The sequence below is a fragment of the Bolinopsis microptera genome, chromosome 11 (assembly GCF_026151205.1).
Source record: "Bolinopsis microptera isolate Bmic1 chromosome 11, MBARI_Bmic_1.0, whole genome shotgun sequence".
Lineage (NCBI taxonomy): Eukaryota > Metazoa > Ctenophora > Tentaculata > Lobata > Bolinopsidae > Bolinopsis > Bolinopsis microptera.
This window is the reverse complement of record NC_087082.1, coordinates 20,572,276-20,598,235: the sequence shown is the minus strand read 5'-3', so window position 1 is coordinate 20,598,235 and position 25,960 is coordinate 20,572,276. Positions and strand designations below refer to the sequence as shown.

Below are 25,960 nucleotides of genomic sequence, written 5' to 3'. Positions count from 1 at the left end.
TTAGAAACAATAGATGATTAGAAATAATAGATGATTAGAAATAATAGATGATTAGAAACAATAGATGATTAGAAATAATAGATGATTAGAAATAATAGATGATTAGAAACAATAGATGATTAGAAATAATAGATGATTAGAAATAATAGATGATTAGAAATAATAGATGATTAGAAACAATAGATGATTAGAAATAATAGATGATTAGAAATAATAGATGATTAGAAACAATAGATGATTAGAAACAATAGATGATTAGAAATAATAGATGATTAGAAACAATAGATGATTAGAAATAATAGATGATTAGAAATAATAGATGATTAGAAACAATAGATGATTAGAAATAATAGATGATTAGAAATAATAGATGATTAGAAATAATAGATGATTAGAAATAATAGATGATTAGAAATAATAGATGATTAGAAATAATAGATGATTAGAAATAATAGATGATTAGAAATAATAGATGATTAGAAACAATAGATGATTAGAAATAATAGATGATTAGAAATAATAGATGATTAGAAATAATAGATGATTAGAAATAATAGATGATTAGAAATAATAGATGATTAGAAATAATAGATGATTAGAAACAATAGATGATTAGAAATAATAGATGATTAGAAATAATAGATGATTAGAAATAATAGATGATTAGAAATAATAGATGATTAGAAATAATAGATGATTAGAAATAATAGATGATTAGAAATAATAGATGATTAGAAATAATAGATGATTAGAAATAATAGATGATTAGAAATAATAGATGATTAGAAATAATAGATGATTAGAAATAATAGATGATTAGAAACAATAGATGATTAGAAATAATAGATGATTAGAAATAATAGATGATTAGAAATAATAGATGATTAGAAACAATAGATGATTAGAAATAATAGATGATTAGAAACAATAGATGATTAGAAATAATAGATGATTAGAAATAATAGATGATTAGAAATAATAGATGATTAGAAATAATAGATGATTAGAAATAATAGATGATTAGAAACAATAGATGATTAGAAACAATAGATGATTAGAAACAATAGATGATTAGAAATAATAGATGATTAGAAATAATAGATGATTAGAAATAATAGATGATTAGAAATAATAGATGATTAGAAACAATAGATGATTAGAAATAATAGATGATTAGAAATAATAGATGATTAGAAACAATAGATGATTAGAAACAATAGATGATTAGAAATAATAGATGATTAGAAACAATAGATGATTAGAAATAATAGATGATTAGAAATAATAGATGATTAGAAACAATAGATGATTAGAAATAATAGATGATTAGAAATAATAGATGATTAGAAATAATAGATGATTAGAAATAATAGATGATTAGAAACAATAGATGATTAGAAATAATAGATGATTAGAAACAATAGATGATTAGAAACAATAGATGATTAGAAATAATAGATGATTAGAAATAATAGATGATTAGAAACAATAGATGATTAGAAATAATAGATGATTAGAAATAATAGATGATTAGAAACAATAGATGATTAGAAATAATAGATGATTAGAAATAATAGATGATTAGAAATAATAGATGATTAGAAATAATAGATGATTAGAAATAATAGATGATTAGAAATAATAGATGATTAGAAACAATAGATGATTAGAAACAATAGATGATTAGAAACAATAGATGATTAGAAATAATAGATGATTAGAAATAATAGATGATTAGAAATAATAGATGATTAGAAATAATAGATGATTAGAAATAATAGATGATTAGAAACAATAGATGATTAGAAATAATAGATGATTAGAAACAATAGATGATTAGAAACAATAGATGATTAGAAACAATAGATGATTAGAAACAATAGATGATTAGAAATAATAGATGATTAGAAATAATAGATGATTAGAAATAATAGATGATTAGAAATAATAGATGATTAGAAATAATAGATGATTAGAAACAATAGATGATTAGAAACAATAGATGATTAGAAATAATAGATGATTAGAAACAATAGATGATTAGAAACAATAGATGATTAGAAACAATAGATGATTAGAAATAATAGATGATTAGAAATAATAGATGATTAGAAATAATAGATGATTAGAAATAATAGATGATTAGAAATAATAGATGATTAGAAATAATAGATGATTAGAAATAATAGATGATTAGAAACAATAGATGATTAGAAACAATAGATGATTAGAAACAATAGATGATTAGAAACAATAGATGATTAGAAATAATAGATGATTAGAAATAATAGATGATTAGAAATAATAGATGATTAGAAACAATAGATGATTAGAAATAATAGATGATTAGAAATAATAGATGATTAGAAACAATAGATGATTAGAAATAATAGATGATTAGAAATAATAGATGATTAGAAATAATAGATGATTAGAAATAATAGATGATTAGAAATAATAGATGATTAGAAATAATAGATGATTAGAAATAATAGATGATTAGAAACAATAGATGATTAGAAACAATAGATGATTAGAAACAATAGATGATTAGAAATAATAGATGATTAGAAATAATAGTGCCAACTACAATTATAGCGTCATACTGTACTTAGATGCATCTAAAGCACTCAATTCTTCTTTTTTTAAAACATGATTGTATAACAATCATACAAAACGAACAGGAACACACACACTAGGTTTTAATTCGGTAAAATTCCATTCGAAAATTAAATGATTCTCAAAATGTAGGTGTCTAATGAAAATGTGATACTACTGCGTGACAAAGTTAAGAATGCCGTAGTGAAAGAGAGTTAAGAGAGTTAACTGTCGATAAATTCATGTGAGGTACTATCGAAGTACATGATTGTATAACATACAATCATACAAATAACGAAATAATGCAGAGGAGTATAACTTAAATATTAATATTATGAGTTAATAATAGTAACGATAATAAACTGAGAGGTGGTGTCCCCCCCCCCCCCCCCCCGATATTGTTATAATCACCTCATGGAACGCCTCTGGAATAAATTAATAACAATGCCAGTAAATACACATGATCAGTAATCAGTGGCGTAACGTTGCCTGTTGGCGCCCCCCTGCCGAAAAAAGCGCCCCCCTGTTGGCGCCCCTCCCCTTTTGGTGCCCCTCCCTAAAATTGAACAAATTAGGTGATTTTAAAGAATACGCCGGTAAAATCTCTAAAAAAGTGTGTATCTAGAGCAAAACGCGCAGTTTTGCCAGTACTTTAGTTAAGTTTTCGAAATTGTCCCATATTCAAACGACGATTTGGCGCCCCCCCCCCCCCCCCCCTAAGACGGCGCCCCCCCCCCCCCCCCCCCCCCCCCCCCCCCCCCCCCCCCTGCACAGCGGGGTCAGCAGGGCCTTTCGTTACGCCACTGTCAGTAATATGGTACAGGTGCTAACTTTGAGGTTTACAATATTTTAAGAAAATGTTACAACCTTCGGAGGGAATAGAGGATGATATTTTCATGTTAAAGTACAAGTAACTGTCTTGATATTTCGTTATTTGGTTGGCCCTCATCTAAATGTTAACATAACATTACGAGAGGTGGTGCCTGGTGGTATCGAGCCTGACATAGTATGAAGGGATTTTAATCTTTCATCGAAATAATTTTATATAATATGACTAGAAAACCCGTGGTCACAGAGAGGAAGCTATAGTAATATTATTTGAGAGAAAGCTTTAATCGCATTAAAAAATGTTCGTCCCAACCGAAAATACATCCGATTTAATGTAAAACACAACGTAATTACCACAAAACCGATCAAAATGCCGTTCCAAAAATCTTTGCACAAAAAAAATTTATAATAGGAAATCTATTGATGAAGATTAATGAACAAATTTTTGATATTTTATTGTTCTAAAACAGAAAAATTGCCGATTTTTTGTTTTAAAACAGAAATACTGCCGATTTTTGTTTTTAAAACAGAAATACTGACGATTATTCACACTCTTCATTACAGAATCAGAAGGTATACCTGAGCAAGAACTTAAAGGAAAGCGAGAACGCACTACGTGAACTGGTAGAGAGCAAGAAAACGACGATTGCAAAATAATCACGAACATTTTCATCTTTTACGCCTCTGTAGTGGTTTTCTCTTTGTGTTTATATTTGCTGTTATATTTGTAGAGTTAATTGGACGGTTTTCTGTTCTCTGGGCTATATCTTTTGTAAAATAACATTATTTGTCAATCGCTGTGTTTTCTCTTCGGTTTTGTCATCTTAAAGCATCTCGGTGAATCAAAACAAATATTTGGTGACTGAAAATGAAATACCGTTGTAATGAAATAACGTTGTAAATTTAATGGTAATGTTTAGTCAGCTTATCTTGAGTTTGGTCAAAGTTCACTCCATCACCCCATGATGATATATTAAATGTCAAAAATCAAGAATTTCTCACTCGCCAGCTAGCTTGAAGTGCTGCCGTTAGATGACCTGTATTTGTAAAGCTGTGCTTCCACATTGATACCAGTTTTGGTCCTCCAGCTCTGATGCGATTAATTTAACCAAATTGTGCTGACAAAAATCGATCATCTAGCTCTCGTTATAACTTTATAAGACTCCTACAAAATTGGATTTGAGGTAGGTCAACCTGCGTAACATATGGTGTTAATTACATAAGTAATTCTTAGATTAAATCTCAAGATCTCAGAATTGTAACTTGAAGACTAGGAGAGACTTGACCCCGAATGTATGTTTGGTGTTTTGCCGTTGTGAGCTGATCGTACCCAACAATGATAACCATCCTCCTCTCTTTGTTTACCCTCCACTCCTCTGTTAGCGGGGACTTTCCTTATACTTGGAGATGTAACACCACCTCATCTGCTTGCACTCGGCAACTGAAAGGTCAGTGCAACGGGATAGTAACGTACTACATTATACATTATTAAATATGTTTGTACATATGTTTTACAATATCAATGTAAGGGTAGTTAAAACCTAGTGTGTTTCAGTTTGTAGTTGTACAATGTACATTTGATTTTCAGTATCGTATCTTTCTGATGACTTCTGACTTCATGACTTGATTGACAACGTCAACCCTTCCAGATCGTTGCTCTGCTAAAGTTTATATAGTTTGCGCGGCGCGTCGAAGCGGCGAAGTCCTCCAATTCATGACCCTCAAGATATTCATATTGAAATTCATGGCATCGAACTTCTACTTTAGCAATACTACATTACCAATACTAATGATACTAATAGTAATAATAGCAGTGCCAGTAGTGCAATGCTGCATCATCTACCATATCTAAGTGTTCATTCTCTACACTCTAGCTGAAAAGGCATCGTATTCGTACACGGTGTACAGAAAATGTACAAACAATGTATTAAAATCTACAAAGCCAGAGAGAGATAATTCAACGCGCACACAAAACTACTGATAAAACGAAGATTACCTGCATGGTATTGGCCGCCGGCCGGACGAACATATAGTTATACGAGAAATGTAATGAGAATATTTAATCCGCAGTTGATGACGAGAGTTTCACGCCCCCGTCCAAGTGTAAGTTGGAATGTGTCTCAACAGCCAAAGAAGACAAAGGTGCTCCCTCTACCCGGGTGTTGTGGCCGCGTCCTAAAGAGGTGTCCGGGAACTCCGGACAAGCTTCAGCTGTTAATATGAGGGATCTCTCGTGAGTAACAGTAACACAGGAGCTTCTGGATTTGTTTAGGCAACTTTGCCAGTTGGGTCACACTTGGGTGCAACTAGTATTGATAATAAAATGTTATATGAGAGGCCTGCAATAACTATATAAGTAACGGTATAATCTTACCTGTCTGATTGATCAGTAATTTATGAATGAAGCGAGTGATCGGGGGGTGATACTGATTTAAAATCCCGAATCAGGGTAGAATTAAAGTGCATCGAGTCATGATTCAGGTGGGTTTTACCCGTGGGGGGGGGGGGGCTTTCAGAAAGATCTTGAAGTTCGAGTGTAGAGTGATTTAGCTATGTAGTCATTACGAAGCTGAACAATTCTCAATTTCATAACGATATCCAATTTGTGATCAACTTCCAGTTTCAATACCCATATATTCTCAAGATATAATGGGAATACACAAAACAATGTTGGTGCATCAGAATTGGACGATTTAGTCGAAGATTTGAAATTAAAATACACCCACTCTGATGCAGATGTTGAGGTAAACGTTACAAAATAGTGTCCTCTCTTTTAACATTTAAAGTTTGACAAAAATAAATTTAAACTACCTTATATTATTTATTTCAATATTGGCAACAAATTATCGATTAACACGGCCACATGAGAGCGTTTTTAATTTCGCAAATCCCAAAAAATACCACTAGAATATTTGAGCAAACCCTAATTAATCATAATGTTATAAATATATTCACAGCTAAACTTCTCGTTCGATGTTGAGAACGGTACTTTGACTGACTTCACGGATACAGCGGATGAGAGCTACGAACTTACTGTCTCTACTGACGAGCAAGGAAATGTTGACGCCAAAGTCAAAGCTGCCTCTTACTTTGTAAGAGCTGTTGATACTACTAGTACTATTAGTAAAAATAGTAAACGTATAAAACAGTGCAACAAATTAAATGAAATTTTCATTTAGAAATAGAATTGATCTTGTTTGTTGATCTGGTGAGATTCCCAATCATATTTCCACCAGGGAGCGCGTCATGGAGTTGAAACACTGTCCCAGCTGGCTCTATCCGACACAGTGGACAACAGGACCTACATAGTTAACAGTATAAAGATAGTGGACAGTCCTTATTATCCCTGGCGAGGACTGTCACTTGATACCAGCAGGAACTACATTTCAACTCCTGTTATCAAGTAGGTTATCAATCATGGTTCCATCTTTACTATACATATACTAATACTATATACTGAGAGTCTACTCTACCTAGTTAATGTGAGAATTATGTCTATCAGCTGTATGGTTCAGGTTATTGGGATAGCTCTAAAGCTATTCTATAAACAATTTACATGACTATTTCATTAAGTATCAGTATAGCACAGTAATAAGTTTTTCATTGCAATGTGTTCAGGAAGATTCTAGATGGTCTAGCAGCAGCTAAGATTGCAATGTGTTCAGGAAGATTGTAGACGGTCTAGCAGCAGCTAAGATGATAATTGCAATGTGTTCAGGAAGATTGTAGATGGTCTAGCAGCAGCTACAGTAATAAGTTCATTAATGGTCTAGCAGCAGCTAAGATTGCAATGCGTTCAGGAAGATACAGGAAGATACTAGATGGTCTAATTGCAATGTGTTCAGGAAGATACTAGACAGTCTAGCAGCAGCTAAGATTGCAATGTGTTCAGGAAGATACTAGATGGTCTAATTGCAATGTGTTCAGGAAGATACTAGACAGTCTAGCAGCAGCTAAGATTGCAATGTGTTCAGGAAGATACTAGATGGTCTAATTGCAATGTGTTCAGGAAGATTCTAGACGGTCTAGCAGCAGCTACAGTAATAAGTTCATTAATGGTCTAGCAGCAGCTAAGATTGCAATGTGTTCAGGAAGATACTAGATGGTCTAATTGCAATGTGTTCAGGAAGATACTAGACAGTCTAGCAGCAGCTAAGATTGCAATGTGTTCAGGAAGATACTAGATGGTCTAATTGCAATGTGTTCAGGAAGATACTAGACAGTCTAGCAGCAGCTAAGATTGCAATGTGTTCAGGAAGATACTAGATGGTCTAATTGCAATGTGTTCAGGAAGATTCTAGACGGTCTAGCAGCAGCTAAGATGAACACTCTGCACTGGCACCTCTCCGACAGCCACAGCTTCCCCTTTGTCAGTAAGACAGTCCCTAAGATGTCAGAGTACGGGGCGTATCTTCCTGATAAAACTTACACTCCTGAAACTGTGAAGGATATCGTCACCTATGCTAAGGTTAATTACGGGTGTTACTCGTAAAATATTTGTTCCAAATATTCCAAATAGACCGTCAATTTGCAACGAGTCCAACTCTGCGCGCGTCTTGGTACTATCATGGTAGGTTATAAACAATGCTAAGGTTAATGTCTGAGGTGTTTCCTTTGATCTGTTATTTTAACATACTCGTTAACTTTAAGTGGTAAACCTTGGGTAACAATTAATCTATAACACGATTTGACCAAATCACAGTGAGGAGAGATACATGTTTTTTACGTACTGTTTTCAGAAGCGGGGTATTAGGATAGTTCCGGAGCTAGACGCCCCAGCACATGCTGGATATGGATGGCAGTGGGGCAAGGCTGCTGGGAAAGGTAGGTTGAGGATACCGTGAGGGAAAATGTAGGAATATCCCAGGGACTAAAGTTATTTTGTTATAAAAAATAAGATATTTTATGGAGTGTTGAAATTAAATAAATAAACTAGTTTCCAATCTCAATATCCAGGTGATCTAGTCGTGTGTGTTGGTAAAGAACCGTGGACTGACTATTGTTTGGAACCGCCCTGTGGGCAGATGAATGTAGTTAACGAGGAGCTGTACCCTGTTTTAAAGGTCGTTTTCGTTAGAATAAATATTTCGTTAGAATTTGAATTCAGCATTTTTACACGAAACTCTGAGTCTGAGGGGACTGAGATTTTGGAAACTGTTTAAGAGTTTAAGGGTGCTTATCACACTCGCAGATTTCTTCCTCATTAAAGAAAGCAGTTCTTTACCTCCAACCATCATTCCAGGATATATACCAAGACCTTAAAGACTCGTTCCCAAGCCAATGGTTGCACATGGGAGGAGACGAAGTTAATTTTGATTGCTGGAAATCTGAGACATCTATCATTGACTTTATGGAGTCCAAAGGGTAAGCTAAATGAGCGAGATTAAGGGGAGATACACCAAAACCGTTTTTGCTCCGAACATCGATTTTATTTTATATTATTTTTAAATACTTTCAACACTACTATATAACAAATAATTTGAGGTATCGAATTATTACAAAACAGTTGTTTAGTTTTTTTAAGAACTGACAATTTGTCACTTGTCCCTTCGGTCCTTGATCTTTCTAGCAGGGTTTTTGACATGGAAAAGATGAAGTTGGACATGAAAAAGATGGAGGAACAATTGGAAAAGATAAACCGCAATACACTTTTGTTTAAAGGTAAGAAAGATGATAATGACAATAAGATTAAGGTAACTATTCAATCAGCGATATTTGATGAACTTACGTCTGCAAATAAAAAAATGGAGATGTTTGTTGTTATCCAGGATTTGTACACTTTCTCCAAAAATGCTCTCCAACTAACACAACAAGTTTTAGGAACAAAACAAGCCACAACTCCTATTAAACAGGAATCACCAGATTTCAAGGAAATTATAAAGACACAGCTCAAAGAGGTACTAGCAGAAGTACTGCCCACAATACTACCAGATTTATTGAATACAGTGGTAGCAACACTACCCAAAGAAAAGAAAGCAAAAGAAGAAACTATGCTTGCAGAAAAACACACACTCACAGTTGAGAAAAAGACCACAGACTCTGAAGACGCAGAACCTATCACAATTGATGATGAAAAGGAAATGAAAGGTTCCCTTAAAATAAACCCAGTGAAGAATTTTAGAGTGTCCGGAAATACTGCGACTTTCAAGTTCAGTACCAAGGATCAACTTAACAAAGCTGAGACGGTATTTAAAAGTCAAGATAAATACAAGGTATCGACAAAGTCCGAACCAGGGAAGAAATTGGACCCCAAACTGTCTATTCGAAATATTCCCTCTGACATCACAAACAAGGATACATTGCTAGAGAAACTGTTGGAAAAGAATGAAGTACTGAAGTCCTCTTCTGAAAAAGACGATGCGGTTAAAGTGGTTTTCTTCGATGATAAAGAGAAAACGGCTGTCATCCGTGTCACTGCAGCAGTACGTCAGTCAATCAGACAAAACAGAGACTATGTACACATTGACCTTAGGGAACACCATGTCACAGACCGAATTCATGTCATCCAATGTTATCATTGCCAGGAATTTGGTCACATGGCTAACTCCCTGTACTGTAAAGCCAAAGATAAAGACCCAACATGTTTCTTCTGTGCAGGAAACCACAAGTCAAAAGACTGTAGAAGCAAGAGTGAAAATATTGTCACAAAGATAAAGTGCTCTAACTGCGCCAAAAGTAGTAAACACTCGGAGAAGAACTCAGCAAAGACCCATAAAGCCTCTGACAACCTATGTCCCTCGTATGTAAGAGAACGGATTGGAATCATGAATAGGACAGCAGGATGTGAGAGTTCAAAAAACTGGTACGTACAGAAGACAAAGGAGACCAAACTACGCCTAGGAAGAGTTTAAGGATTGGAACGTTCAATGTAAGATCCCTAGTGAACAAAACAGTCGGAGTCTTAGAGCATCTTCAAGAAGTTGACTGTGACATCTGTTTTGTACAAGAAACTTTCTTTCGTGATGGAAACACAGCTAAGATAATGGAGATCAAAGACCTTGGTTGGAATATACTCTCGGACCCACGAAAACATAGAGGAGGAGGAGGTATAGCTATGCTATTTCGTGATGTCCTCCAGTTAAAATGTAATAGTAAGGTCACGAAGTACAAATCCTTCCAAGTGATGGAATCACTGCTACAATCTCAACAAGATATTGTGAGACTTGTGAACTTGTATCGGCCTCCTTATACCAAGAAGGCTCGGTACACGGAGTGTGCCTTTCTAGAAGAATTTGAAGACTACCTTAAAGACCTCACAGTCAAACCTGGTTTTCCTATTATCGCTGGAGATTTCAACTTTCACATGGAAAAGACTGAAGAACACTACCCAAAGAAGCTCTACCAACTCCTGGAGGAGTATGACCTTTATCAACATGTTCCTCTTGAGCCAACCCATGACCAAGGTGGAACCCTAGATCTTGTAGTTACTAATAGATCCTTCAAGGAAAAACTGACTTCATTTGAAATCCGTCCCTCAAGAACCAAATCTGACCATTTCCTTGTCCTCTTCGATGCAGACATCAAGACAAAGACCAAAGAAGACGTTAAATTTATGAACTACAGAAACTTTAATTTAATTGATACAGAACAGTTTAAAGAAGATATTGTAATTTCAAAACTGACAAACTTCCCCAAAGATATGTCTCCGAATGATGCTGTCGTCCTTTACAACACCGTACTCACTCAGTTAATGGATAAACATTGTCCCTACATAAAAAAGAAGATTACCAAGAAGCCAATGCCCTGGTTAGATCTAGAACTTCGTATTCTCAGGCGAAAAAGAAGAACTGCGGAACGTGCCTGGAGAAAAGATAAAGTAGATTATATAGACAGTGAAAGATCTGAGTACTTGAGATCTGATTATGTTAAGCTAAGAGATGAGTTTTCCCGAGTAGAGTTTGTTAAAAGATGTGCTCACCACAAAACCTCTCTTAGGTCCTCTTCAGGGGATACTAAAGCATTGTACAAAAAAGTCAACAGACTTTTAGGAAATGACACCCAAAACCTTCCAAACTACAAGGATCCTGTTAAACTATCAGAAGATTTTAAAGATTTTTTCGCTGAAAAGGTTGCTACCATCAGACGAGCCATTGAGAAGGAAGGAAAAGATTCTGTTAAAGACAAAGACAAAGACAAAGACAAAGACAAAGACAAAGACAAAGACAAAGAAAAAGACAAAGACAAAGACAAAGATATAAACAAAGACAAAGACAAAGACAAAGATATAAACAAAGACAAAGACAAAGACAAAGACAAAGACAAAGACAAAGACAAAGACAAAGACAAAGACAAAGACAAAGACAAAGACAAAGATCCTGTTCTTGATAAAGACTTCATCTTTGATAATTTCTCTGAGATAACAGCTGATGAACTCAAAGACCTGGTATCGAAGATGTCTAACAAGTTCTGCTGCTTGGATCCGATCCCAGCATTTCTCTTAAAAAACTGTGTCGCTGAACTGACACCTATTTTACTCCACGTCTTGAACTCATCCTTAAAGACTGGAATCTTTCCCTCAGATATGAAGAAAGCAGTCATCAAGCCGACTTTGAAGAAGGAAAATGCTGATGTTGATATTCTCAGTAACTATCGACCAGTCTCTAACCTCTCTGCGTTCTCCAAGATCCTAGAGAGAACTGTACTTAACCAGCTCAACGTCCATCTCACGACACATAGCCTCTACTCGGACGTCCAATCTGGATACCGCCCTAACCACAGCTGTGAAACATTACTTGTAAGAATGTGTGATGATCTTAACAAAGAAATTGAAGCTGGGAATGTTGTTATTGTTGTACTTCTCGACTTAAGTGCAGCGTTTGATACCATTGACCACACAGTCTTATTGGAAAAGCTTATGAAAGACTATGGAATTACTGGAAGTGCACTGCAATGGATAAAGTCCTACCTTGAGAAGAGACACTTCTGTGTGAAGATTGACGATAATCTTTCTACTTTCTTGGAGCTTTTGTTTGGAGTTCCCCAGGGATCACTCTTGGGGCCTATTCTTTTCATCCTCTATATCAAAGCTCTCCAAAAAATTGCTGCCAAATATGGTCTTGATATACAGCTATATGCAGATGATTCCCAACTGTACATCTCGTTTCAACCAAACCGTGTGGTACAGTTCACTGATGTCCAAGACAGGACAAACAAATGTCTTGCAGAGATCAAAACATGGATGGTGAACAATTACATGAAACTGAATGAAACAAAGACAGAACTACTGGTGTTAGGAAAGAGCCATGTTCTAAAAAAGTGTGAACTCAGTGTCAGACTACAATTCGGAAGCACTGAAATTCTACCTACGGAGTGCAAAGGAGACAGCTGGAAGAGTCTAGGTGTCAAATTTGATGAAACTTTAAACATGGAAAGACAAATAAATAATGTGAAAAGGAAATGTAGCTGGACAATGATGAACTTAAGAACTATTGGTCGTTACCTGGATGAAGGCATTAAATTGATGTTGGTGAAACAACTGGTTATATCTAAATTAGATTACTGTAATTCTCTGTACATGAATCTACCCAAGACCAGATTAAACAAACTTAGATCCACCCTTAATGGGGCAGTTCGTTTCATCTATAACATAGAAGACAGAACCACGGACTTGGTTCCCTTCTATAAGAAGGCCCACATACTCCCTATAGACCAACGAATCTTCTTTAAGGTTTGTCTTTTAACCCACAAATCAGTTCACGGTACTGCACCTGATTACCTAAAAGCATTACTAGATGTGGCTGTAGTGGATACAGAACTTTCAAACACCATGACCAGGTCGAAAAGATCTGTTGACCATCTCATGTTAAAGGTACCAAAGAATAAAAGGTCAAAAGTTGATGACAGACGTTTCTCAAGCCATGCACCGATTGCATGGAACTCTCTTCCAATGATGTTGAGATGTATTACTGATACCAACTGCTTCAAGCGAATGTTAAAGAACCATTTATATAATCAGTTTTGATGTTTTTTCTTCCCATTTGTCTTCACTTTGCAAGACACATTGGCTTTTATTTTTTACTGCACTCCATTTTATGTCTTGATCTCTACCTTTCTAGGATCTGTCTCTCTTTTTTGTTGATCATGTCACTGTATTATCATTTATAATACCTACACGTATTGTATGGTTTCTGCTTCTTTTTAGTTTAGTGCGGTGTTTACAATAAAAGATGTTTTAATTTTGTCTTAAGCCTTTTTGAGTTATACTTTTGTTCATTTTACACATTTGCTCACATTACTCACAGTCAGCCGCTCTGACATGGTTAACCTCTTCCTTGTGTTGTTGGTTAATCATATGAGCGGGATATAAATACCTCATTTCATTTCATTTCATTTCAATAGACAAAAAGAATAAGATTGTACACCTTCAAAAATTTTTAAAAATATTCCCTCATCGAGAAAAAAAATATTTTTCTTTTTCGAAAATTTTTAAAATTTGGAGAAGTCTGTCACTGTAATACCGATAGTTCGGCCATTTAAAAAGTTTTTTGGCTGATTTTTTTACTGAACATTACTTACACTCCGTACTAGAAGCCATTGAAAGGATTATATAATTGAACAATAAATGACCAAGTTACAGACCGAACAAGGTGAAAAAAGAAAAATTGGGATTTTTGCCTACCACCAAAGTTGTACATTTCACCACCCGCCCAGGTCATCAGATATCGCTTCAAAAATTCTTGTGAGTGTAGTTGATGATCATGGCAAGCTTTTTGGAACCGGATTTCCCTCAATTTTGAGTTTTAAGCTATGCAATGTGGCCTCAAACGACTTAGTAAAATTCATCGTAAAAAAGGGCAAAAAAGGCAGATTTAAGGCTTAAAATGCCTATAACTCAAAAAGTATCAGTTTTTTTGAAATAATTTTTACAGGATCGTAATCAGCTTGGTAAGACGAATCTTTTAGTACGACATTTATAATATTCAAAGCCACAAAATTTGTAAAAAAATGTGTACAATTTGTACAAAATTTATACAAGGGGGGACCCTTGTGTTCGAGCTAGAAAACTATTTAAGACAATTTGTCTTCTAAAAGCACCTATTTGGTACTAAAAGATTCGTCTTACCAAGCTGATTACGATCCTGTAAAAATTATTTCAAAAAAACTGATACTTTTTGAGTTATAGGCATTTTAAGCCTTAAATCTGCCTTTTTTGCCCTTTTTTACGATGAATTTTACTAAGTCGTTTGAGGCCACATTGCATAGCTTAAAACTCAAAATTGAGGGAAATCCGGTTCCAAAAAGCTTGCCATGATCATCAACTACACTCACAAGAATTTTTGAAGCGATATCTGATGACCTGGGCGGTTGGTGAAATGTACAACTTTGGTGGTAGGCAAAAATCCCAATTTTTCTTTTTTCACCTTGTTCGGTCTGTAACTTGGTCATTTATTGTTCAATTATATAATCCTTTCAATGGCTTCTAGTACGGAGTGTAAGTAATGTTCAGTAAAAAAATCAGCCAAAAAACTTTTTAAATGGCCGAACTATCGGTATTACAGTGACAGACTTCTCCAAATTTTAAAAATTTTCGAAAAAGAAAAATATTTTTTTTCTCGATGAGGGAATATTTTTAAAAATTTTTGAAGGTGTACAATCTTATTCTTTTTGTCTATTTAAAAATAATATAAAATAAAATCGATGTTCGGAGCAAAAACGGTTTTGGTGTATCTCCCCTTAAACAGAAGTCAACATAACCTATATTAGGTCAAACGTCGCTAAAAATAAACGTGGTATTTGGGTTGACGGATGTTACTCGTCTAAATTTATTCGAAGTAGCGCGCGCCGCTTTCTTTTCGAAATATTAGCCCGTGGCAAGTGCTACGAAGTAGCGCACGCTGGGGGGGCCCGGGTTAGTCCTACTAACAGTAACAATGGACAATTACTGTCTAAAATGAACGTTAACGACTATTTGTAAAGCTATTTGGCCAGCAATACAACAACAGGTGGAGTAGTGATGTAGGAGGTTTTATGAAGCTGTGGGATTACTACCAACAGAGAGCGTACCAGCAGCTAAAAGAGGTGACATCCGAAGACAAACCTAAAGCTATCCTCTGGTCAAGTCGTATGACAACAGGTTGGCTTATATTGTATTACTCGTGCTCTTTATAGAAGTTGCTGCAAGATGATAGACCTTGCTGCAAGATGATAGACCTTGCTGCAAGATGATAGACCTTGCTGCAAGGCCTTGCTGCAAGATGATAGACCTTGCTGCAAGATGATAGACCTTGCTGCAAGATGATAGACCTTGCTGCAAGATGATAGACCTTGCTGCAAGATGATAGACCTTGCTGCAAGATGATAGACCTTGCTGCAAGATGATAGACCTTGCTGCAAGATGATAGACCTTGCTGCAAGATGATAGACCTTGCTGCAAGGCCTTGCTGCAAGATGATAGACCTTGCTGCAAGATGATAGACCTTGCTGCAAGATGATAGACCTTGCTGCAAGATGATAGACCTTGCTGCAAGATGATAGACCTTGCTGCAAGATGATAGACCTTGCTGCAAGATGATAGACCTTGCTGCAAGATGATAGACCTTGCTGCAAGATGATAGACCTTGCTGCAAGGCCTTGCTGCAAGATGATAGACCTTGCTGCAAGATGATAGACCTTGCTGCAAGATGATAGAGCTTGCTGCAAGATGATAGACCTTGCTGCAAGATGATATACCTTGCTGCAAGATGATAGACCTTGCTGCAAGGCCTTGCTGCAAGATGATAGACCTTGCTGCAAGATGATAGACCTTGCTGCAAGATGATAGACCTTGCTGCAAGATGATAGACCTTGCTGCAAGATGATAGACCTTGCTGCAAGATGATAGACCTTGCTGCAAGATGATAGACCTTGCTGCAAGATGATAGACCTTGCTGCAAGGCCTTGCTGCAAGATGATAGACCTTGCTGCAAGGCCTTGCTGCAAGATGATAGACCTTGCTGCAAGATGATAGACCTTGCTGCAAGATGATAGACCTTGCTGCAAGATGATAGACTTTGCTGCAAGATGATAGACCTTGCTGCAAGATGATAGACCTTGCTGCAAGATGATAGACCTTGCTGCAAGATGATAGACCTTGCTGCAAGATGATAGACCTTGCTGCAAGATGATAGACCTTGCTGCAAGATGATAGACCTTGCTGCAAGATGATAGACCTTGCTGCAAGATGATAGACCTTGCTGCAAGATGATAGACCTTGCTGCAAGGCCTTGCTGCAAGATGATAGACCTTGCTGCAAGGCCTTGCTGCAAGATAATAGACCTTGCTGCAAGATGATAGACCTTGCTGCAAGATGATAGACCTTGCTGCAAGATGATAGACCTTGCTGCAAGATGATAGACCTTGCTGCAAGAGGATAGGCCTTGCTGCAAGATGATAGACCTTGCTGCAAGATGATAGACCTTGGTGCAAGATGATAGACCTTGCTGCAAGACCTTGCTGCAAGATGATAGACCTTGCTGCAAGGCCTTGCTGCAAGATGATAGACCTTGCTGCAAGATGATAGACCCTTGCTGCAAGATGATAGACCTTGCCTGCGAAGGCCTTGCTGCAAGATGATAGACCTTGCTGCAAGATGATAGACCTTGCTGCAAGGCCTTGCTGCAAGATGATAGACTTGCTGCAAGATGATAGACCTTGCTGCAAGATGATAGACCTGCTGCAAGAGGATAGACCTTGCTGCAAGATGATGACCTTGCTGCAAGAGATAGACCTTGCTGGCAAGATGATAGACCTTGCTGCAAGAGGATAGGCCGTGCGGCAAGATGATAGACCTTGCTGCAAGATGATAGACCTTGCTGCAAGATGAAAGACCTTGCTGCAAGATGATAGACCTTGCTGCAAGATGATAGACCTTGCTGCCAGGCCTTGCTGCAAGATGAAAGACCTTGCTGCAAGATGATAGACCTTGCTGCAAGATGATAGACCTTGCTGCAAGATGATAGACCTTGCTGCAAGATGATAGACCTTGCTGCAAGGCCGTGCTGCAAGATGATAGACCTTGCTGCAATGAAGAGCCTTGCTGCAAGATGATAGACCTTGCTGCAAGAGGATAGACCTTGCTGCAAGATGATAGACCTTGCTGCAAGATGATAGACCTTGCTGCAAGATGATAGACCTTGCTGCAAGATGATAGACCTTGCTGCAAGATGATAGACCTTGCTGCAAGATGATAGACCTTGCTGCAAGATGATAGACCTTGCTGCAAGATGATAGACCTTGCTGCAAGATGATAGACCTTGCTGCAAGATGATAGACCTTGCTGCAAGATGATAGACCTTGCTGCAAGATGATAGACCTTGCTGCAAGATGATAGACCTTGCTGCAAGATGATAGACCTTGCTGCAAGATGATAGACCTTGCTGCAAGAGGATAGGCCTTGCTGCAAGATGATAGACCTTGCTGCAAGATGATAGACCTTGCTGCAAGATGATAGACCTTGCTGCAAGATGATAGACCTTGCTGCAAGATGATAGACCTTGCTGCAAGATGATAGACCTTGCTGCAAGATGATAGACCTTGCTGCAAGATGATAGACCTTGCTGCAAGATGATAGACCTTGCTGCAAGATGATAGACCTTGCTGCAAGATGATAGACCTTGCTGCAAGATGATAGACCTTGCTGCAAGATGATAGACCTTGCTGCAAGATGATAGACCTTGCTGCAAGAGGATAGACCTTGCTGCAAGATGATAGACCTTGCTGCAAGATGATAGACCTTGCTGCAAGATGATAGACCTTGCTGCAAGATGATAGACCTTGCTGCAAGACCTTGCTGCAAGATGATAGACCTTGCTGCAAGATGATAGACCTTGCTGCAAGATGATAGACCTTGCTGCAAGATGATAGACCTTGCTGCAAGATGATAGACCTTGCTGCAAGATGATAGACCTTGCTGCAAGATGATAGACCTTGCTGCAAGATGATAGACCTTGCTGCAAGATGATAGACCTTGCTGCAAGATGATAGACCTTGCTGCAAGATGATAGACCTTGCTGCAAGATGATAGACCTTGCTGCAGATGATAGACCTTGCTGCAAGATGATAGACCTTGCTGCAAGATGATAGACCTTGCTGCAAGATGATAGACCTTGCTGCAAGATGATAGACCTTGCTGCAAGATGATAGACCTTGCTGCAAGATGATAGACCTTGCTGCAAGATGATAGACCTTGCTGCAAGATGATAGACCTTGCTGCAAGATGATAGACCTTGCTGCAAGATGATAGACCTTGCTGCAAGATGATAGACCTTGCTGCAAGATGATAGACCTTGCTGCAAGATGATAGACCTTGCTGCAAGATGATAGACCTTGCTGCAAGATGATAGACCTTGCTGCAAGATGATAGACCTTGCTGCAAGATGATAGACCTTGCTGCAAGATGATAGACCTTGCTGCAAGATGATAGACCTTGCTGCAAGATGATAGACCTTGCTGCAAGATGATAGACCTTGCTGCAAGATGATAGACCTTGCTGCAAGATGATAGACCTTGCTGCAAGATGATAGACCTTGCTGCAAGATGATAGACCTTGCTGCAAGATGATAGACCTTGCTGCAAGATGATAGACCTTGCTGCAAGATGATAGACCTTGCTGCAAGATGATAGACCTTGCTGCAAGATGATAGACCTTGCTGCAAGATGATAGACCTTGCTGCAAGATGATAGACCTTGCTGCAAGATAGACCTTGCTGCAAGATGATAGACCTTGCTGCAAGATGATAGACCTTGCTGCAAGATGATAGACCTTGCTGCAAGATGATAGACCTTGCTGCAAGATGATAGACCTTGCTGCAAGATGATAGACCTTGCTGCAAGATGATAGACCTTGCTGCAAGATGATAGACCTTGCTGCAAGATGATAGACCTTGCTGCAAGATGATAGACCTTGCTGCAAGATGATAGACCTTGCTGCAAGATGATAGACCTTGCTGCAAGATGATAGACCTTGCTGCAAGATGATAGACCTTGCTGCAAGATGATAGACCTTGCTGCAAGATGATAGACCTGCTGCAAGGACCTTGCTGCAAGATGATAGACCTTGCTGCAAGATGATAGACCTTGCTGCAAGATGATAGACCTTGCTGCAAGATGATAGACCTTGCTGCAAGATGATAGACCTTGCTGCAAAGATGATAGACCTTGCTGCAAGAGGGATAGACCTTGCTGCAAGATGATAGACCTTGCTGCAAGATGATAGACCTTGCTGCAAGATGATAGACCTTGCTGCAAGAGGATAGACCTGCTGCAAGATGATAGACCTTGCTGCAAGATGATAGACCTGCTGCACAGTGATAGACCTTGCTGCAAGAAGATAGACCTTGCTGCAAGATGATAGACCTTGCTGCATGGCCTTGCTGCAGATGTGACCTTGCTGCAAGATGATAGACCTTGCTGCAAGATGATAGACCTTGCTGCAAGATGATAGACCTTGCTGCAAGATGATAGACCTTGCTGCAAGATGATAGACCTTGCTGCAAGATGATGACCTTGCTGCAAGATGATAGGCCTTGCTGCAAGAGGATAGACCTTGCTGCAAGATGATAGACCTTGCTGCAAGAGGATAGACCTTGCTGCAAGATGATAGACCTTGCTGCATGATGATATGACCTTGCTGCAAGAAGGATAAGACCTTGCTGCAAGATGATAGACCTTGCTGCAAGATGATAGACCTTGCTGCAAAAAACCTTGCGCAAGGGCCTCTCCACTCCCCTTCTACTCGCACCTCTACTCGCACTCTGCTACTCCGCTCAACCGGACTCACTCTACACCAACAAAACACTGGCAAACATGCCTTTACCTCCACACAGCTGGCACACAATGTGCTCCAACACGAGTCCGCCTTGTGACCCTCTTCCCAAACATCTGACAGTCATTCTCACTCTCTCCTTTATCACCTTGCCTGCCAACACAATACGTAGGTGCCCGGAATTCCAGTGTATTTATTGGATCACTGTCAAGGCTCTCCTCTACTGCCTTTGATATGTGTTCCTTCCTGTACAGCTAATCGGATCACACTATCAAAATCTCTGTCTCCGTGTTGATCTGATGGGCCGTCTTTTAACTAGCAGGGTCTTTCACGCCCTGTATCAACACAGTGATACATACACTCTCTCTCTCCACAGCTCTCGGGTAGTCTTTTCAGCAGTATCCTGTTTTCTCTCTGCGAACTTGCACCACGCTCTCCAACATTCCTGCTTCCATCTTATGGAACGTTGTCCTAATTATTCTTGCATCAGTAGGGGATATAGCTCTCTTTTCACCTCACTAATCAGCATTCTTCACGTCACTCTCTCATCACTCGGACAGCCGGATGTTCTTTCACTTTTTGAAACTTTGCATCGTCTTCTATCTGATTTGCAAGCCCTCAAGTCGAGTTGTCCTTTACTCCGCATAACAGGACCCACTGCACGATCTCTGCAGAAATGTACAGAAGTCATCATTTTTCCTGTCTCGGCCCGCCTTACTTTCATCGTGTACTCTCCTTATCTCTCTCGGTATTTCCGGGTGCAGATATCGCTCTCAGTTGTCCTCGCTCTTTTTTGAAATAAGTCGCTCGTTCTCTCCATCCTTTACATTTGTTCCCTCATCAATCTCTCACGCCTCAAGCTCTGCTTCTTCTCTCCACCTGATCATTATCTCTCTCCAAACTCTCTCACTCTGCTCAAAACAATCCACTCTCTCTCGCTCAAATCAAACACACTCACTTTGCTCTCTTTTATCTCCCGTCTCTTTATCACTTGTGTCCAAGACTTCATTTCCTATTTCACCTCCACAATCTGATCCACAATCGTTTTTCCTCCTCTAATAGTTCCTTCATCTCCTGCTCATGTTTTGTGAGTCCAGGACATAGTACACACTTTCCTAGGTTCTCCAGATAGGTAATAAGGTTGGCACCAGAACAGTCCTCCCGGGGCGGTACCGATGGTAAACTCTGCCTGCTCACAAGGTACGGTAACGAAGTGGCGTACACGTGTAATTAAACTGTTCAAGGGTCCTTAGATGAAGTGTCTATATCACGGTACTTCAAGAAAACGGGCACCGATCTTGAAGTTATCGTACGCGGTACTTAAAGAAATATACGGGTACAATATCGAAGGTATCCGTACACGAATACTGCAAATCTCTAGCTCTCAAGCTCTGCAATTTCACTTTAACTCTTACAGGCTACAGGTGTGCAGTATACCTTTAAAAGATGAATGACTGATCGAGTCCTAAGGTAGGTGAGAACAAAGGAAACTGGGTATTAGGATTAATAATTCCTCGAAGGCAAATATATTATATTTTCAATATACCCAAGTCTAGCACTCGTCGGCCACGTTACAGCGGTTTTCGGCGGTGGTAACTTTATAACTTCACACGAAAGCCACTCGAAAAACGGTTGTAACGGGGCAGATGAGAAATAAAACCGCACTGCTTTGCACGGCAACACCGAGCCCCCGTCTGTCCAAGAATACACCTACCTAACTACCCATGATTCCACGTGTCTACAAAATCATCCTTAATCTTAACCTAATCTAATCTAATCTAACACTAGTCCTAAACGGTTTTTTATTCACTTAACTTGCAATATCCTAACTAAAATATGGGACTACAAGTTATAAACTGCTGACTCCAGCCTTCATATTACATACTTTTGTCTGCCTCAAAGTGCTGCCTCATGTGCCTCAAAGTACTGCCTCAAGTGCCTCAGGGCCTCAAAGTGCTGCCTCAAGTGGCCTCAAAGTGATGCCTCAAGTCGCCCTCAGGGCCCTCAATGTGCTGCCTCAAGGGCCTCAAAGTGGCTGCCTCAAGTGCTCCTGGCCTCAAAGTGCTGCCTCATGTGCATCAAAGTACTGCCTCAGTGCCTCAGGCCTCAAAGTGCTGCCTTCAAGTGCCTCAGGGCCTCAATGTAGCTGCCTCAAGTACCTCAAAGTGCTGCCTCAAGTGCCTCAAAGTACGCCTCAAGTTCCTAGGGCTCAAAGTACTGCATCAAGTGCCTCAGTTGCTCAATACGTAACAAGGGTTGTCTCCATTTTAATGAACATTTTTGCCATTGATTCATCGAAGTTCGGTTCTTAAACGTTTATCAATGTACAATTCTGGATATAATCATATTATTAAACCATTTTTAGCCACCTGTCTAGTAGGTTAAATATCTTAGTTCAAAAGATTCAAAATCTAATTTACCGGTATCTAACCGGTTTACATAAAAGGACATTGCTAACCCTCCATTCAATAGAACTGAGTGGAGTTGGGCTTAGAACATATAAAGTGATACGATGATTTAACTTGTTGAAGCATTTCATTAAAATGTGTTAATCGTGTCAGCTGATGTGATGTGGTGGACTATGCTATATGTGATTGAGTGGTGTCAGGGTTGGAGGGGGGGGCAGGTATGGGTGGGAAAGGAAAATTACAGTTACAATGTCAATAAAAATTAGTCTTCTGTTTGAGGTTGAAAGGAAATGCCAGATGGTCTGGACTTTAAGGAATTTGGCAATTTAGGTAAGAATGGGGTCCCCGAGAGAACAACATTTGGTGCGGGTCTTTCTGTTCATGCTTGGTTGTCGTTTTGTAATAAGCTGCATGTCTGTGAGGTCAGTTGGGAGCGTGAGGTGAGGGATTTGAGGACTTCGATTTTGTTCCCGGAGATGTGTGGCCGGTGGTAGCATGATCGTGCAGGGGCTGATTTGATTCTGTCTGTGGATTCGTCGATGGCGTTGTTGGAGTCTTTTTTTTTTTTTTTTTGATTTTTTAGAGAGGCTGGGCAAGATAGCCAGAGTGGATAGCATTGAGATGCTCTGCCTACCTCTGGGGTGTGGCAACCTTGGGAAGGTTGGCGGTGAAATCAGGAGTGCTTGGTGGAGGATGGTGTAAGATGATCATATTGAGGTCAAATGATACGCTTAATGCAGCTGGGTTTGGAAAAAGTAAACGAGACCGAGAATCATATGTGATAGTACTTTAAGTCACCCCGGTCTGATTCCAGCTCTTCCGGCACAATTAAGCGTTTGGTGCGGTTTGCGAAATTGACAATGTGGTGATGTGTTGGTTGTCCGAATATGTCATAGACAGACGAGGTAGTAGTCCTGGAAATAATTGACCTCTAATTTGGGCAATAGCTGGACACTGTCAAGGAATGTGAGACAGTTTCCTATCCAGTCGCCGACATAGGACAAGCAATGGTTGTTTGATTGCAAATGGTGTGAAGGTGTTTGTTTAAGCCGGCAGTAGACCCGTGATGAGGTGAACTGCAGTTCTGTGAATCTTGTCTGTTTTGGCTGAGTGTAGTGTTGAGGTTTTTGATGATTTTGGCATGCTTGTGGCGAGTGTCAGTTTGGTGTTTCAGGGACCGTCAGTTACCAAGTTTCCTGATTCAGTCTGTTGACTTTGTTGTCGATTTTCGACGCTTGATGTAGATTGTGGAATTGGACACTGTAAGTGGATTCACTGGTTGTACAAAGCTTGGCCAGCTCATCTGCTTTTTTCGTTCCCCCACAAAGGTGTTGAGTCTGTAACATCGTTCGTGATTCTTTCAGCGGTGGACCATGGGTCTGTAGGTCTGTTCCGGCGTATTTGGGGGGACACTGTGAGCAGAAATTCGTAAATGGTGTTCGGGAGTGGAGGAGAGTAGGGGGTGTGGTTTCGTTTTGGTGAGGAGGTTGCGGAGGACGGTAGAGAGGAGTGGGTGACTTTGAGTCGGTGTTGTCCGCAGTTATCTTGGAGGATGGGTTTCGATAGGGAGGGACTGGGCAAAGGAAGAGAATCACTAAGGGATGTTCACGGGTCTGTCGGTTGAATGAGGGCTAGGGATTGGTGGGCGAGAGGGGTTGGTGAAATTTCCTTTGTACTTGGTCCATGATGGTGGTGTGCGGTGAGGAGGGAAGCCGTTCTGGTGGCAAACGTGTCGCACTGTCTGGAGTTCGTCGTCAAGGTGTTGGGTGAGCAGATGTTGTGGGCCCTTTGGTCAGTGCATCGGATGCACTGCGTTCTTAGTAGTTGGTGGATTGCAGGAGGGTAACTTGGTGTAGGGTTGGTTGTGGTGGGTTTTCTGTAGAAGATGTGGATTTGTCAGGGTGGATGAGAACGTCATGGACGGGTATAGTTCGTCTGTCGAGGATGTTCTTGGGTGAAAGTTGAGGTTCTTCCAGTAAGGGAGTTATGGAATGTAAGGAAGGATTCGGCGATGGTTTCTGTCTCTGAAAGATCCAAGGCCGTCGTCACGAAATGGGAGTAGTGTCGGAGGACAGGACATGAGGATTAAAGCTAAGGTCTCGATTCAGCAAGGCGGATTTCTGCTAGTTCAAACAATGAGGGGGGATCCCATTGTACCACCTTCGTTCTTGGGTGTAGATAGGGAGCCGTTGAATTCAAGGTATGAGTTTGGTCAAGGCATAGACGTAAGTTAAGTGATATCCTGACAAACCAGACCTATCTCGGCAGGTATCCAAGAAGTCCGAGGACTACTAGACCGATTTTGTACTGTAGTGCGACTGTCGTCACTTACCCTAATGCGAAAAACTTCCAAGATTTGATGGTCCTAGCAATAACCCGGAGGGGTTTATAACACAAAACACCGGCACGCTTTAAGTTAAATTAAAATAACCCTCGTGCTAAACACGCGAATTATTATCAATTTTATACTGTAATATAATCCTGCGCATTGCGGAGTTAAGTTCTGGTGTTCTAATTAGCGGCTCACAGGGCCCATAACATTAAATCAAATAAACCGTCTAAAATCTGGTTTCAGCCTGGTCCGGTTTTAAAAGCTGCCGGGAAATCTACGGAAATTTCAAAACCGTCCAGAGATATACCACGAGCTACGCATGACAATACGGTTGTTGAACAATCACCCTACACTCGACTGCACGTGACTTTTCAAACCGTTCTCGAGCTGCCTGGACGACCATTCGCATCCCTAACCCTCTTATCAGTATCTGAATCATAACTAGTACCTAACCAATCTTAACTAAAGCATATGCTGAAACCCTAACCCTAACCGAGGAAAAATGATAACCTCTTATACGTTCATATCACTTGATGAGACTGTTTTCGCAATATATTGTTCCAGGGGAGCATTTTAACACTATGTCATGGGGGGGGATTGGAATCAAAGCGTCCGAAATTACATTGAATGAAGTTGGTTTCTACTCTCGGGGGCCCTTAGAAACAATCCCGAAATCGACTGTAAAGTGATTTAGAATGCTCCGCCTGAATACCAATGATCGAAGAAGAGTAGTTCTGTTGTTGTGCTGAATGTGATTATGTAATACGGGAGATGAGCGTGTTATAATTTAATCATTATTGAGTGTACTTTTCTGTCATTTCTCTTTGTGCTCTCTGTGTTTCGTGAGGTATATTTCTTTCGTGTTATTAGTTACTTACGTTGTAAAGTTAGTAAATAACTAATTCGTAGTTATTAATACACTATGTAAATTAAGGTATTTATAATACAATAAAGTTCCGCTAAAACCCTATGTACCTTGGAGGGTATGCTATTTAAAATTATAAGTGATACGAAAAGTTTGTTTTAGCAGGAGCTTTCAAAATACCTGTGTAT

At 39.1% G+C, this 25,960-nt stretch overlaps 2 protein-coding genes across 3 annotated transcripts in view; both read left to right on the top strand.

Moving 5' to 3' along the window:
* Nucleotides 1-4,179, top strand: part of LOC134822814 (prefoldin subunit 1-like) — a 73,455-nt gene extending 69,276 nt beyond the window's left edge. For both annotated transcript variants that reach the window (XM_063834080.1, XM_063834079.1), the window contains one exon: nt 3,991-4,179. In XM_063834080.1, the coding sequence (XP_063690150.1) occupies nt 3,991-4,083 (93 nt within the window). In that variant the 3' untranslated portion in view covers nt 4,084-4,179. The remainder of the gene's footprint in view (nt 1-3,990) is intronic.
* A 525-nt stretch (nt 4,180-4,704) lies between these two features.
* LOC134822809 (chitooligosaccharidolytic beta-N-acetylglucosaminidase-like) overlaps nt 4,705-25,960 on the top strand; it is a gene marked incomplete in the record, with an annotated part of 941,725 nt that continues 920,469 nt past the window's right edge. Inside the window, 6 exon segments of the mRNA XM_063834075.1 lie at nt 4,705-4,874; nt 5,497-5,659; nt 6,071-6,170; nt 6,384-6,518; nt 6,663-6,829; nt 7,717-7,893. Coding sequence (XP_063690145.1) covers nt 4,763-4,874; nt 5,497-5,659; nt 6,071-6,170; nt 6,384-6,518; nt 6,663-6,829; nt 7,717-7,893 — 854 coding nt within the window.